This window comes from Pteropus vampyrus, unplaced genomic scaffold, assembly GCF_000151845.1.
Source record: "Pteropus vampyrus isolate Shadow unplaced genomic scaffold, Pvam_2.0 Scaffold543, whole genome shotgun sequence".
In the NCBI taxonomy this organism is placed as follows: Eukaryota; Metazoa; Chordata; class Mammalia; order Chiroptera; family Pteropodidae; genus Pteropus; species Pteropus vampyrus.
The window spans coordinates 206,553-220,451 of record NW_011889324.1 but is presented as its reverse complement, the minus strand read 5'-3'; the positions used below and the strand labels follow the sequence as shown (position 1 = coordinate 220,451).

Here is a 13,899-nt window from a genome sequence, read left to right as displayed (position 1 = left end):
CCCCCAAGGATGTGTAGATGAACCCAAGGATACTGACCTTCCTCTGTAGGTCAGCGGTCAAGGAAAGACACCTTCATCGAGGGATTTCTTGTGCCAGGTGACAGGCTCAGTGCCGCCTGCTTCACGGGTGTTGCCTCTTTTAGTCCTCCCAACATTCCATCCTAATTCCACCAAACCTCCCTCTACACCCTGCCCACCCCAGCCCCCAACCCCTTCTTGAGAGCTGTCCTGAACACCGCAGCCCATCTCTACCCATGCCTCCTGTGAGCATTGATAAGCATGCATTTGTCATGGAGAAAACACCCCGGTTAGTTAGCATTTATCGTGGAGTTTTGTCTTTCTCTTCATGCAGACTCTAAACTCAAGGACAAGTACCATGTCTCATTTTTGCCAATCAAAGCACACAATTTTATTGATGATACATACAATCATAGACTTGGGTGGATGAGGTTAAGTCAGTACAGCACACAGAAAGGGAGGGTAGTTCTTTGATGAATAGGGTCACCATCCATCAGCTCATGTACAGGAAAGAGTAAACGAAAAAGAATTCAACCTATGCAGCAACAAATGTGTTTTCAGCACAAGCTCCGATACGCATCTGGGCTCCACAAAATGGCCCGGCTTAGACAGGGAGACCATCACAGGCAAGGCATCCTTCATGATGCTATAATATGATGTTCTTTATCCACAGCTGGCAGCTGGAACGAGCCCTTTACCACAGGAAGAAGTGAGGGAGTAATTTACAGTACGCATTGCCTGCAGACTGCAAAACCAAGAAGTTACTCGAAGCTCTGTGGGAACCCCCGCCTGGCCAATAAGAGTGTGGTCCTCGATTTAGCAAGTGTAACTTTCACCCCATGATATGGTGACTGGCTAAGGCTGGATCTTCTATAGCACCCGCTGCAGAGTCTTTGAATGAGAACACAAGGGTGTGTTCACCAAACGGATTATAGGTAGATTCAGTCCCATTCTGTTTGAGATGGCCATTTAAGAGGCCAGGATGTCCAGGAGAACCTGCCTGTTTCCATTCCTGATAAAGAGGGACATGCATGAGAGCAGCATTTGGGCACCCAGCAATTCCTCTGCCAAGACTGGCTTTTCAGACAAAGCCGTCAACGGTTTCAAAACCTGAACCTCAGCACATCCACTTCCTTCTGATATCAAAGGAAACTTCAAGTCTGAAACGGACTTGGCAAGCGTGTTATTAATAACTGTCATGCTTATTAACAAATTTAATCCGGCCTGCTGCAGAAATGAGTTGCAGCAATGTGACACAGTCTCCCGACACACTTCATTGATGTACATCTTAATCTGGCCCTGATTTTCCACACTGACATTCACGTTATCCAGGGTACATAAAGCCTTCTCCTTAACAGCTGGGTCACAAATGGGGATCGTGTTTCCGACAATGGAGAGGCAGGCCAAATGACTATTGATATCGTGGCTAAATGAAAACCCAGCATCCTTGGACTGAGCCGACAACATTTTACCCTGAATGAAAGGATAATTGGAGAGGTTTAGAACACACCTGCAATTCTTAAAGCTTTCAGCACCCCACGTATTTTTATGTTCATATGGGAATGGACGTTGTTTTGTTGGGTGTGTTCGGTTAGCCTTGCCCCCTCCTGAGGGCCTGTCCTCAGTGCCACCGGGGGCCCCAGGTTCAGTCCAATCCCCATCCTCACTCCAGGGCCGAGCCATAGTTGTGAAATCAAACCAAATCTCGGGTTCTTCGTCATCCAGCTCCTGGTCATCGTCCCATTCCTCTTCCTCCTCCTCCAACTTCTCACTCTCATTTCTTCCTACGGTTAATTTGTAAACGCAGTAGCAGGCACCAGCCCCAATCATCAGTCCTGCAGCCATCCAACCCACTTCCCGAGCCCGGCCCATTCTCAAGTCAGTGCCAGCTTTGGGGCAGAAAAGAGAGGGCCTTCTTCCACCTGAATGAAGAGGAATCTTAGGGTCAGGATGAGTAATGGTGGAGAGCAGTGGTCTTCGGTCTCTCCCAGGCTCTTGCAGCTCTCTTCAGATGAATCTATGGGTGAAAAACAGTATTAGGGTTTTGAGTTGTGCCTGAGTTTGTGCCTCAGCAGACAGAGTGGAGTTTGAGTTCTGGTTGAGAGAGGTGGGTTATTAGGAAACTATTTCCTTGTTCCTTTCTGTCATCCTCTATCTACCCTCGGGATCCACCATTTGTCTTCCAGCACCCACAGAGAAGGACAAGTGTTGGGACGTGGTATGATAGCCAGAAGTTTGACATGGAGACTGACCCTCACGTAGTTTCCTCCCCCACCTCACCCCAAACCCCAAAGCTTCATAGGCAATTTCTCCCACCAACTGCTACCAAAGTCAGGTAAGTTCCTTTTTCTTCCCTTGTCTTCTATTGTCAGTGCTCCTCCCACGGTGATTGATGGGCAGTCTGGCAAAAGGACAGATGGAAAAATAGCTCTCAGTGGAGAACTGAAAGCGTAGTGGATAGATGAGCATTGAGAACACAGGTCCCAATAGTCGCTTTTCTGAACTTTCTGCCTTCAAGTTGAAAATATTTCTTACACCCTCTTAAAGCGGGCTTCCCCCGGCACCCTTGTCATCCGCCATTTCCCTAGGAAAGGCCGCCACACCCCTTTCCCTGCGCAGAAATTGGAGGGGGTGTGGAGAAAAGAAGGGGCCAGGAGAGGGCGACTCGGACTGGCAGGCAAGGATCACAGCCTTCTCTCCTCCCCCACTCCCACCGCCACCCCCACCCAGGGTCCAGGACCATCCCACCTTCACACCGACCTGCAGGGTCCCAAGGCAGTTTGCTCCTTCCGTCGCCGCGACTTTTGTGGCGACCTACGGGCCAACAGACAGACCTACAAGCCTGCAGACAGACAGGGGACCGAGGGGACGGAGTGCTTGGTAGACTGAGCAGCACTCGGGACATAAGTGCTCTGATTGTGGACCCTTTCTTTTTTCGGAGTGTCAGTTACAGCCATTCACTCCCCTCACCTCCGCCCGAAGTCCACCAATTCTCTACTAAAATGGGCACAGGGGTGGGGGGTGGGGGGCAGTAGTATTTAAAAAGTAGGGGAGAAGGGGACACAACCCCAGTGGGCCCGGACTTGGGTCGGTGGCGCTTTTGGTCCTCTCCCACCCCCATCTCTGCCCAAGCAAAGCCCACACTCCCACCGACCTGCACGGTCCGGTCCGGGGCTAGTTTCCTCCTTCCTTCACACGTCTGAAGCTTAATAGGGGGCTGGTACCCAGACAGAGGCGACTAGCAGGACTTCAGCTCCAGGCAGCTCTTGGTCACGTGATGACCACGTCACCAGTGAGCTCTGGCCCCCAGTTTCCACTCCCAGAAGCAGTGCGGCAGGCGCCAGGCTGCCCCGTACCCCGCACCTCCCACACCACCCATCACACTGGGCCCTGTCACTCTTTTCTTCTATAACAATAGCAGAAACCAGAAGTAGAAACCATGGCTCTCTGGTGTTTGAATTTGCCTTTCTTTAATTACAGGAAGGGGCAGCTTCTTTTTCTGGGTCTACTGTTTACTTATACTTCTTGGAGAAATGTCTTATCCTTTCCTTGGCTCTGAAATTCCTGCCCCCCCCTTAATTTCTACCCCTTCCCATATCCAGTCTCTGTACTAAAATTGGTGGTGGTGGTGGGGAGGGGGGGGCGTAGAAAAGGAAGCCCAAGTAGTAGTGAAGTTTTTATTTGGATACATTTATGTTCTATTTCTTCATTCATTTTTTAATTGACCCAAGCTACATTATTTTGTAAACAGAAAATACAATAAAGTTATGTCCTTGGAGAAAAAATAATCCAAATTATACATACATACATATATATATATGATTTCCCAGTTAAATACATATGTACACAAGATTTCCCAGTTAATTGGGAGACCTCATTTATTTAGTTAGGTTAATTTGTAATGAAAATTTGTATTGAAAATATTTTTTTTCTGACTGCACAGGAAATAGCAGCTTTCGAACAGTATATTAAAATTTAAAAAAACATATCCTTTCGAATAAAATCAGTGTGCTTTCGATATGATTTATAAACTAATGGATAGCATGAGTCTATAGTGAGGTGGTCAGTGTTTTAATTATGACCATTTTAGATAAGTAAACTGCTATCCCTTTCTTCTTCCTGGCTGACTTCATAATATTAGGCATCAAAATACTGAGATCTTCATAGAAGACTGCTAGATGACTTTCATTCTGGCTTCAAAGCACAGGCTTTATGCAGACCCCAAATTCAGATGAGTCATATATCTTCAGATGCACTTAAATTAGTAACCTCACAGATCAGCCCGTTTTTCATTCAAAGGTCTTTATTTAAAATCTATTCTGAAGTTGCATGGTGTAACCCATAAATCATCCAGAAATTAGAGAATGCCCTATTATCTCATTGATGAAAATGATACTCAAAGGATGGACTTTTCATTGAATCATGACGCTGGGGCGATATCTACGGTATCTGTCATCCGTGTGCTATGTCACTCTAGCAGTGGCTAGCGTTCAGCATCTTCCAGTGGAGATAATGGTGAGGGTCTGTGGGTGTTTGTAATTCACTGTAACACTCCTGAGATCCATGTCATTTTTCTCCCACAAAAAGCACAGTTTACAGGATCCAAGCAGTTGCCAGGAGAAAGAGGCCTTTTCATCCCCTGCCTTCTGTTGTACCACCCATACAAGCCCCTCAGAATAATCCCAGAACTCAGGAACAAAGTATGCAGAAGTTAGTCCCCCGACATCCAGCTGTCCCCACTGAGGAGTCATACTCTAAATATAGACACCTCTGGCAGCCTTTTTCTTAGAACATTGAAATATGACACCCCAGCAGGAAGCTCCCCCTGCCCCATGAGAGGGCCCTGTTGAGAGGAGGCCCTGTCAGAAGGAGAGCCAGGGAACCAAGAGTGCCTTGATGGTGAAGATTCAGGAAGTTCAAACTCACTCACCTATCATACCCCATCTGTCTAAACCCTTACCTCATTTGTTTCACCATCATTGCCTTATATCGTTCTTTTCCTCTACCTTTATTTTCTTATCCTAGAAAAATGAAATCTATTTATGAAGCCATACTACCAGAACTTGATGATACAACTGTCCATCATTCGATTTCTGGCTGCTAAATAGTTATATAAGTGGCTTTTATTTGTTTTGAATATATGCAAGAGACAGAACTAAGTAGTATGTAAAGCTTCAAAAAGCAAGGACAAAAACTCCACTCTTACCTCTCCTTATTAGTATAAAATAACTCCCCCTTTGGTATATATATTTTAATCATTCCAATGTATATCCCCTGACCACCATTTTCCCATCCTGCCAGACCTTCCCTGTTTGAATCCACTCTCTCTTTAAAACTTTCTAAACCTCATGGGAATGATAACCCTTTCAATTATCTTATTTCTTTGTCATCTTGATCTACAATTCCTGCCAAGGAACCTGGGGACTAGCATTTAAAATCCACTTTACTTTCCATTATACATTCACCAACAAATATTTATTTAAGGGAATGTTATTTGTCTGACATACTATTTCTTTTTTTTTAGTCTTTAATATCTTTTTTAAATTTATTTTTTTAATTGAAGAAATGATTTAAACTCCCCCCCTCCAATCTACTTCCTCCCTCTCCCCTACCCTTTGGTAACCACTAGTTCATTGTCCATGTCCATGAGTCTGTTTGTTTGTCCTGTTCATTTGTTGCTTTTAGGTTTGTATCCCACATATGAGTGATATTATGTGATTTTCAACTTTTTCTGACATTCCATTTCAAAAGCGAAAAGGAAAATCCTTAAGCAGTTCCTCAGACAAAGCTGTTAAAAGTTCCTGAGCATGCAAGAGACTAAGGGAAGCTACTGTCAAAAGGAACCTTTTGACCTAAATCAGTATGTGGTCATATGTGATATGTTATTTATAAAATATCCAAAACAAAAAAGAATCAGCAGATGGTAACACTAATGGAATTGTAAAAGGTGAGAAAAATAAACCATAAAATAAACCATGTTATCTTTTAAAGCTGTATTATTTTTTTGCATTTTGTTATTTGTTTTTGTATTGTGTATTAGCTGATTTGCTTGGTTGCAAGCAAGCAACAGAAACCAAACCTGTTTAACTTAAACAGTGAAGGGATGCTGAAGATCAGGGTCAGCTTTGGGAGTCTAGGTAGGGAGGAATTGATAGATAATATCATCAGGATGCCATAATTCCATTAATTTTCAGGTTTTTTTCTTATCATTGTTCAAGATTTAAATTTTAGTAAAAGAGTATTGAGTTGGTCTGTTTTGAATACAATGCCCACTCTTTTGCTGGGGGAAATGACAGGATATGTAAAATGTATAATGAAATTCCTTTCTTTTCCTAGAAATCTAAACCATTTTGGATGTTGTTGATTTGCAGGAGCCCTTTAATTACTTTGGATATTAATCCACTGTCCAGTTGTGACTAAAGTGCTGAGGGCCTATTTGCCACAGTATGTCTTAGTTGTAATTTTTACATTAACTGAACATTAGAGAGGTACAGTTCTGAAATAGTGATGCATAAGATTGTCTTCTAAGCTAAAGTTACTTAGCTTCCCTACCAGAATTCCACAGAGTTGCATCTACAATTCAAGATCTTGTCCTCTTACTGTATGAGCAACCCCTGATTTTGTCTGTTTCCTGAGAGCAGATGCCTCTGTCAAGGAAAGACCCGCATTCATAGAGACTTATATATAAATCTAGATCTGAATGCCCGAACCCATGAATCTCTGCATTCTCTCCCTGTAAGTAGGCCACAAGGGAAGCTAAGTCTGAACAGGAGTTACAACTGAATAATTTACCTTGAGAAATACATCTGTCAGGAGTACTGGAGGTTTCTGTCAGTTTTACCAGTCCACTCTTCTCCTGCAGGCAAGCTACACTTCAGAAACCTGGACCTCAGAAAGTTGCTTGGTGAGCCTGCAATCAGAGCAAGGATGTTGGATCACCTTAAGAAGTGGATTTCAGCTAAGGAAGCTTGAAGGACTCTTACACATCATGGGAATGGCTTTGCCAAGGAAAGTTAAATGTTCCATTCACCTTAGCCAAGACTCCCTCTCCTCCAGACAGTGCTTGAGTGGGAACTATCAACACTTTCCTCTGACTCTCTTTCTCATATACTCTGCTTAAATAAGCCCCTTCAATGCATATGTTTCTCTAAACACAGAATCATATAGCTGATTTGATTTTTGTTTACTAAATTTCAGTCATTTCTTAGTACTGCTTCCCAGAAGTTACATTGATATGAATTTCCCTGGATTTTTTTCCTGTTCCCAAACTTGCAAGTCTCTTGATTTACTTCCACAATGTTTTAGGATTTAAAAAATTATACTCAGATAATAACCTTATATCTGAACTATTAGGGAATGTCCCACTCTAGACCCCAGGTTCTGACATTATTTTATTACTTTTCCCACTATAAAAAGTTCAGTCATTGCTAACAGGTGAATCATTGAATTCATCAAACCAGTTGGTGAAATGGTTTCACACTAATTGCTAGGTGCAAGTTCAGTCAATTTTGTCCTAGTCTCAGTGTTCCTTTAACACCTATTTCATTTAAAGATCATATTTTCGCTTTGTACCTAAATATATTTTGTAATGTTCTTTGAATGCCACTCACTTTGTCAATATGCATACCTCTTTATCCAACAGTTATCCATTATGCAGTGTGGTCTCTACTCAACCTTTTTCTATGTTAATGGCTTCTGAGGACCACATGCCTCTTCCTTGGTAACTGATGCAAGTGGAAGTCTGTAGCTCTTCTGTTTAGAAGACTGGCCTAGTCAGAAGTTCTATGCATTCTCAGACACACTGATTAGCTCATTCAGGGTTGTGTGATCTGCTAGGCCCGGAAAGACATTAAGAATGCTCTGAGTGAAGTGTGTGACACTCCCACAAGTGAGAAAATGTGGGGTTTTTGGAGGCCATCAACTCAACATCACTCTCCAATTCCAACTCTTTTTTTCCTCTCAAATGAAAATAGCTTTATACTAATTTTTTTCTCTCATATAAAAGAATGCAGGCTGGAGGCGGGAGAGGGCAGAACAGAAAAGAACAAAAATGTATTTGGAAAGTAAAAGCCACACTCACGCTCCAGGTCTTCTTTTCTGATGGTTTCTTCCTTTCGGATCTGGGATTAGATTTCAGAGGAAATGGTAGACATTTATAGCTGGGAGGAGAGGAGTTGGAAGGAGAGAAGTCGCGGTCCCAGAAGCCTAGGGACTGCAAGACGCAATTTATCAAAAAGTGCAAGTGGCTAGTAGTCCCAGGGGGAAGATGCTGTCCCTTTCTGGTAGTCAAAGGAAGGTAAACACAACTACAGGAAGATGAGATTAGCTAAGAAACAGTAACAAGGCCTGATATGGGGGAGGGTATGGAGGGGGGCGGGTCCTCGTCTGCCGCACTGCTGGTGGGAGGGGAAATTGGGGACCAGAGTTGGTGGATGACGTAGATCTCACGTGACCAAGAGCTGACGTGTGCAGAAGTCCTTCTTGTTTAGGTCGTTGTTCCCGTCTGAGTACCAGCTCCTCATTGCCCTGAGGGCTAGCGAGCCTGCGGCACAGGGAAGGAGGAGGAGAAGGAAACTGTCCTGGATCCCTGCAGGTCAGTGCCTGGGAGATTCCATAAAGTGGGGGTGTTCGAGGGCGTAAGGCAGAGACCGTCGCGAGTCCTGAGGCGCCTTAGTCGTCTCTCCCATTCGCTGCCGGCTTTCCAAGACATCTGTCCTGCCTGCAGCCCATTCCGATGCTGCGAAATGGTGAGCAGGGAGGGCAGCCCAGAGATCGGGAGGTGGTAATCTGCTGGGAGCTGAGGCCTTAATACGGAAAGGGAGCTGTGGCCTGGGTGTTGGCCCCCAGTCCTCCAGGACAGTGCCGGCGGGGAAAACCTGGACGTGGGGGGAGGGTAGGGGTACAACGTTATGTGTCCTCAGAACCCCGATAGGGGTAATAGGGGTGGCAGACCTTTGACAACCAGGCCTCCAAATTAGGAAAGTTTCATGTTCCGGGGACTGGTTCGTCCACCAAGCATTCGGTAGTGGCGGTTTTCCGTCTTTCTGACTGTGGCTATGTCTTCCTGTCCATGGCTCTGTGTTTAGTGGGTCCGAACCTCTCCCAGGTTGCCAGTCTTTTCGTAGTTTGCAGCTCTACACTAGGCAAGTGAAGAGGAAGGAAATTAACCCGGATCGGTGAAGGTCGATTTGAGGGTAAGACCATTTGGGGACCCTAAGAGGGGCGGTGATGGGTGTGGGGAGAAACCAGAGATGGCAATAATTTAGGTTAGATTTGAGTCTGAGTGTGTTTGTTGCACTCTTGGGACTGTGGCGAAATGGCGTGCAGTGTATGTGTGTATGTGCGCGCGCGAGCGCGCACGCGTGTGTGTGTGTATGTCTCGCGGGTGGGGGGATGTGAGTTCGGGAGGATGACAGAAGGGAAACCTATCAGATAGTTTGTTCATAATCTTTCTCTCTCAACAGTACTTAGTCCCCATATTTTCGATCTGTCATCCCGCAGGTCTGCTTTTAGCAGGTGGCACCACCTGAAGCGAGGGAGGAAGTTTCCTTGGATCTGTAGAGGTCGGTGTGGTGGTGGGGCTGCCTGGAATGGGGGAGGGGTTAGAAATCCGCCGCGATTGGACAGGCTCACCCAATTCTACTTTATTCCCCTAACATCCCTCCCATTTCAGGCTAGCGAAGGGGCAAGCATGTGTATGTTTCGGATGGCATAGCGAGGTTAAAAAAATCCGACAACCTAGATGGTGAATCGGGAAAGGAAAGAATGAACAGTTAATCCGTCAGGCTCTCAGTACTCACCGGCTCTGGTCTCTGCAGATCAGAAGGGTTGTTGGGCGTGGCATACCTTCAGGGGAGGGAGGAAGCAAACTGCTTGTCTGGAAGAGGTTAGTGCAAGGGTGCCACTCCCTGGAAACACCCGAGATTGGAGTGGCTGAGGCCCCAGAAGAGACAATGGGCTCCATTGCCTTTATCTAGGCTTGGGGAGGGAATGGACTGGGAAGGGTAGGTGGAGGGTGAAATGATGGGGATAGAGAGTTTGTTAACAATCTACATTTTCTACCAAGTACTCATTTATTACTCTCTTATCTTCCTGTGCAACTCCCTGCATGGGGCAATACAAGGAGAAGAGAAACTCAAACCCCATTTCTTTCCTCCACCTCTAGGTTCACCTCCAGTATCAGCTATTGGGACCTTGAAGTGGCTGAAGACATCACTCTCCACAGGCCTGCACCCAGAACCATAGTTCTCCCGTAACCTGAGTGACTAGTCTGTTCCTTGGTCCCTGCTATTGTCAGGGACGATTGCATGGGCTACGCCAGGAAAGTAGGCTGGGTGACTGCGGGACTGGTGATTGGGGCTGGTGCCTGCTATTGCATTTATAGACTGACTCGGGGAAGAAAACAGAACAAAGAGAAAATGGCTCAGGGCGTATCTGGGGATGTGGATGATGTTGGAGGCTGTCCTGGGGCCAGGTACAATGACTGGTCTGATGATGATGATGACAACAGTGAGAACAAGGGTATAGTATGGTACCCACCTTGGGCCCGGATTGGGACTGAGGCCGGGACCAGAGCTAGGGCCAGGGCAAGGGCCAGGGCTACCCGTGCTCGCAGAGCTGTTCAGAAACGAGCTTCCCCCAACTCAGATGATACTATTTTGTCCCCTCAAGAGCTGCAAAAAGTTCTTTGCTTGGTTGAGATGTCTGAAAAACCTTATATTCTTGAAGCAGCTTTAATTGCTCTGGGTAACAACGCTGCTTATGCATTTAACAGAGATATTATTCGTGATCTGGGTGGTCTCCCAATTGTTGCAAAGATTCTCAATACTCGAGATCCCATCGTTAAGGAAAAGGCTTTAATTGTCCTGAATAACCTGAGTGTGAATGCTGAAAATCAACGCAGGCTTAAGATATACATGAATCAAGTGTGTGATGATACGATTACTTCTCGCTTGAACTCATCTGTGCAGCTGGCTGGACTCAGATTGCTTACGAATATGACTGTTACTAATGAGTATCAGCACATGCTTGCTAATTCCATTTCAGACTTTTTTCGTTTATTTTCAGCGGGAAATGAGGAAACCAAATTTCAAGTTTTGAAACTCCTTTTGAATTTGGCTGAAAATCCAGCCATGACTAGAGAACTGCTCAGGGCCCAAGTACCATCTTCACTAGGTTCCCTCTTTAATAGAAAGGAGAACAAAGAAGTTATTCTGAAACTTTTGGTCATATTTGAGAACATAAATGACAATTTTAAGTGGGAAGAAAATGAATCTACTCAGAATCAATTCAGCGAAGGTTCACTTTTTTTCTTTTTAAAAGAATTTCAGGTGTGTGCTGATAAGATTCTGGGGATAGAAAGTCACCATGATTTTCTGGTGAAAGTAAAAGTTGGAAAATTCATGGCCAAACTGGCTGAGTGTATGTTCCCTAAGAGTCAGGAATAACCTTTTGATTTTGTAGGTTAGAAATAACACACATTGTAAACTATTTTTATTCTCTACCTTGTTTATATGGTAAAGGGATCCTTTCAGCTGCCAGTTTCGAGTAATGAATATCATATTGTATCATCAACGCTGATATTTATCTGAATTGGTCTTCAGGCCTAAGCTGGATGAATGAATATCACTACCTGTTCTGAAAGCATGTTTGTTGCTTTTTATTTCATTACCTAGGTTGAAATATTTTTACTACTTCTGCATAAGTGACAGTGAACCAATTGGTCCCAAGTAATCTCCCTCCTGTCACTTGCATTGACTTCATTTTTGTATCATCGATAAAGTTGTGTGTTAATGCTGGGAAGAAAAAGAAAGAAAAAAGAAAGAAACCACCCTTGTCCTTCTGTTTATAATCTATCTATTTGGAGAGATAAGAAACATACGGACAAAATAACTAGGAATATCTGGAGCTTATACTCATTGTCAAATGTGCCTTCTCAGAGCACAGAAGAAATGAAAGCTTCTGCAGGATACAGTAGTCAGCTACAGATTCATGGAAGAAGTGGCCATTTAAAAGGAGTCCTGGACAGGGTAGGTAGTTAAGGCATTCCATGAGATGGGAGTGAGGTTGGTGAGAAAGGCGTGGAGGTAGGAACTTTCTTCTTATGACACTGAGGAGACTAGTCTGCTTAGAGTGGAAAGTGTAGGGAATGGAAATAAATTTGAAAAGCTGGGTGAAGCTAGATTGTGGAGAGCTGTTTGAATATTATTCCAGTGAACACCAAGAGCCACTAAATATTTTTGACTAGAAAGAATAATTAGAATTTATAGTAAAGTCTCTCTCTCACCTACTGTGCAGTGTGGCAAAATGGATCCTTTTAAACCCTGTTGGTAGGAATGAGTTTACACTAGCACAAGGTTTGTGGAGGGCCATTTGGTAATACATATCATAAAGCCTAAAATATGTAAACCCTTTATCAAAAAAAAATTAAAAATTGGCCCAAGACTGAACAAGGCTGTTTATCCCAACACTACTGAAAATAGTAAAAGTTGAAAACAATGTTAAGTGTCTAGCACACTGGATTGGTTAAATAAATTAAAGAATGCTCACACAGTGTATGATAAATATGTAGATTAAAATCCACATTGCCAGGAAAAGATATTCATCATGCATTGTTAAGTGAGAAAGGTAAGTTAGATAATGATATTCATAATACGATTCTATTTTTTTAGAATAATAAAACACATTTAAGTATATACTAAAAACTCTGAATTACAGACACCAAATAGTAACAGTGATTTTCTTTGGGTGGAAAGATGATGAGTGATCTTTACATTTTTACTTTTTATTTATCAGTGTATCTTTATTTATCTAAAATGAATATTGATTTTTTTAAAAAAATTTGAAAAAGGAAAGTTTTGGGAATGAAGCAGGTGACGGACTGAAGCATTTACTGAATGGAAAACATATTTAGATTAAAAGTGAGATGGGTTGAAGTTTCCTCTCTGACATGATAGATGAGTGATGAAGATGAGGTTTGTCGTGAGGATTAAATGAGTACATGCACAATACTTAGAATGTTCTGGCACATAGCACTTAATTAAGAAAAGTGAGCACCCTTAATTCCCTAGAATGCAGGGTTGATAGTTATTTTGGTTGACCTTTGTTTTCTGAGGACATTCTGCCATGTGTCAGTGTAATAAATCATAATAATAAAGGTTAGCATTTCTTAAGTGGCTACTGTGTAGAGTGCTATCATTCTTGCAAGGCAACTTTTAAAATAATTTCTCAAAGGAATAGGGCTTTTTTTTAATTTCTAAGGACTCAAAGTGTTCTTCAGAAATGAATTCATCAGCCGCACAACATATTCCTAGTCAGTTTGGAGATGTTATCCTGCTTTATATATGAGGCCAGGAAAGGGTAAAATACTGCTCAGTTATGATCTGGTTTTAGCCATAGACTTCCATATACTTACTCTATTGTACTCTATAGTAGACAAAAAACCCAGGGACTGGTTGACTTAAAGTTGTTGGATATGGTGACACTACTGAATCATGCACACGTGGGGACTCATTTGACACCAATTTAAAACATCAGGTGAGGGAAAAAGGAACTAACATTTTTCTTGCTCTGTTACTAGATAGGAGAAAAAGATTTGGGAGGGGAAGGCTAATTCATTTAAAATTGATTTTGAGGTACCTGTGTGACATCTAAATAGAGACACCATATTATCATTTGAATGTATTGATCTGGTGCTCACAGGAGAAAATAAGGCTGCGATTAAGATTTGGGAGTCACCAGAGGATGAATGATGTTTGAAGACATGGGAGTAGATGTGATCTCCAGAGAGAGTAGAGAGAGTTTCAAAAAGAATTGTGTAAGGGACTGTGGCAGCTGAGGGGAGAAGCACAGAATTAAAACAGTATATATACATCAGACACT

General features: G+C 43.4%; 2 protein-coding genes across 10 annotated transcripts; one reads left to right on the top strand and one right to left on the bottom strand.

Moving 5' to 3' along the window:
• Nucleotides 1-408: 408 nt before the first annotated feature.
• Nucleotides 409-3,271, bottom strand: ARMCX6 (armadillo repeat containing, X-linked 6). Of its 6 annotated transcripts, none has more exons than XM_011383792.2 (4): nt 3,173-3,271; nt 2,779-2,860; nt 2,335-2,419; nt 409-2,035 (listed from the first exon to the last, which is right to left on the bottom strand). In XM_011383792.2, the coding sequence occupies exon 4, from the start codon at nt 1,888-1,890 to the stop codon at nt 988-990; it is 903 nt and encodes a 300-aa protein (XP_011382094.1). In that variant the 5' UTR covers nt 1,891-2,035; nt 2,335-2,419; nt 2,779-2,860; nt 3,173-3,271; the 3' UTR covers nt 409-987. The 6 variants fall into 6 exon arrangements, with proteins under 6 accessions (XP_011382094.1, XP_011382093.1, XP_011382095.1 ...); XM_011383791.2 differs by having other exon boundaries at nt 2,345-2,419; XM_011383793.2 differs by having other exon boundaries at nt 2,345-2,419; nt 2,779-2,832.
• A 5,189-nt stretch (nt 3,272-8,460) lies between these two features.
• On the top strand, nt 8,461-13,194 carry ARMCX3 (armadillo repeat containing, X-linked 3). Of its 4 annotated transcripts, none has more exons than XM_023525242.1 (4): nt 8,461-8,611; nt 9,125-9,212; nt 9,520-9,581; nt 10,184-13,194. In XM_023525242.1, exon 4 carries the CDS (start codon nt 10,326-10,328, stop codon nt 11,463-11,465), a length of 1,140 nt encoding a protein of 379 aa, XP_023381010.1. In that variant the 5' UTR covers nt 8,461-8,611; nt 9,125-9,212; nt 9,520-9,581; nt 10,184-10,325; the 3' UTR covers nt 11,466-13,194. The 4 variants fall into 4 exon arrangements, with proteins under 4 accessions (XP_023381010.1, XP_011382090.1, XP_011382091.1 ...); XM_011383788.2 differs by having other exon boundaries at nt 9,105-9,212; XM_011383789.2 differs by having other exon boundaries at nt 8,461-8,765; nt 9,105-9,212.
• The last annotated feature ends 705 nt before the right edge of the window (nt 13,195-13,899 follow it).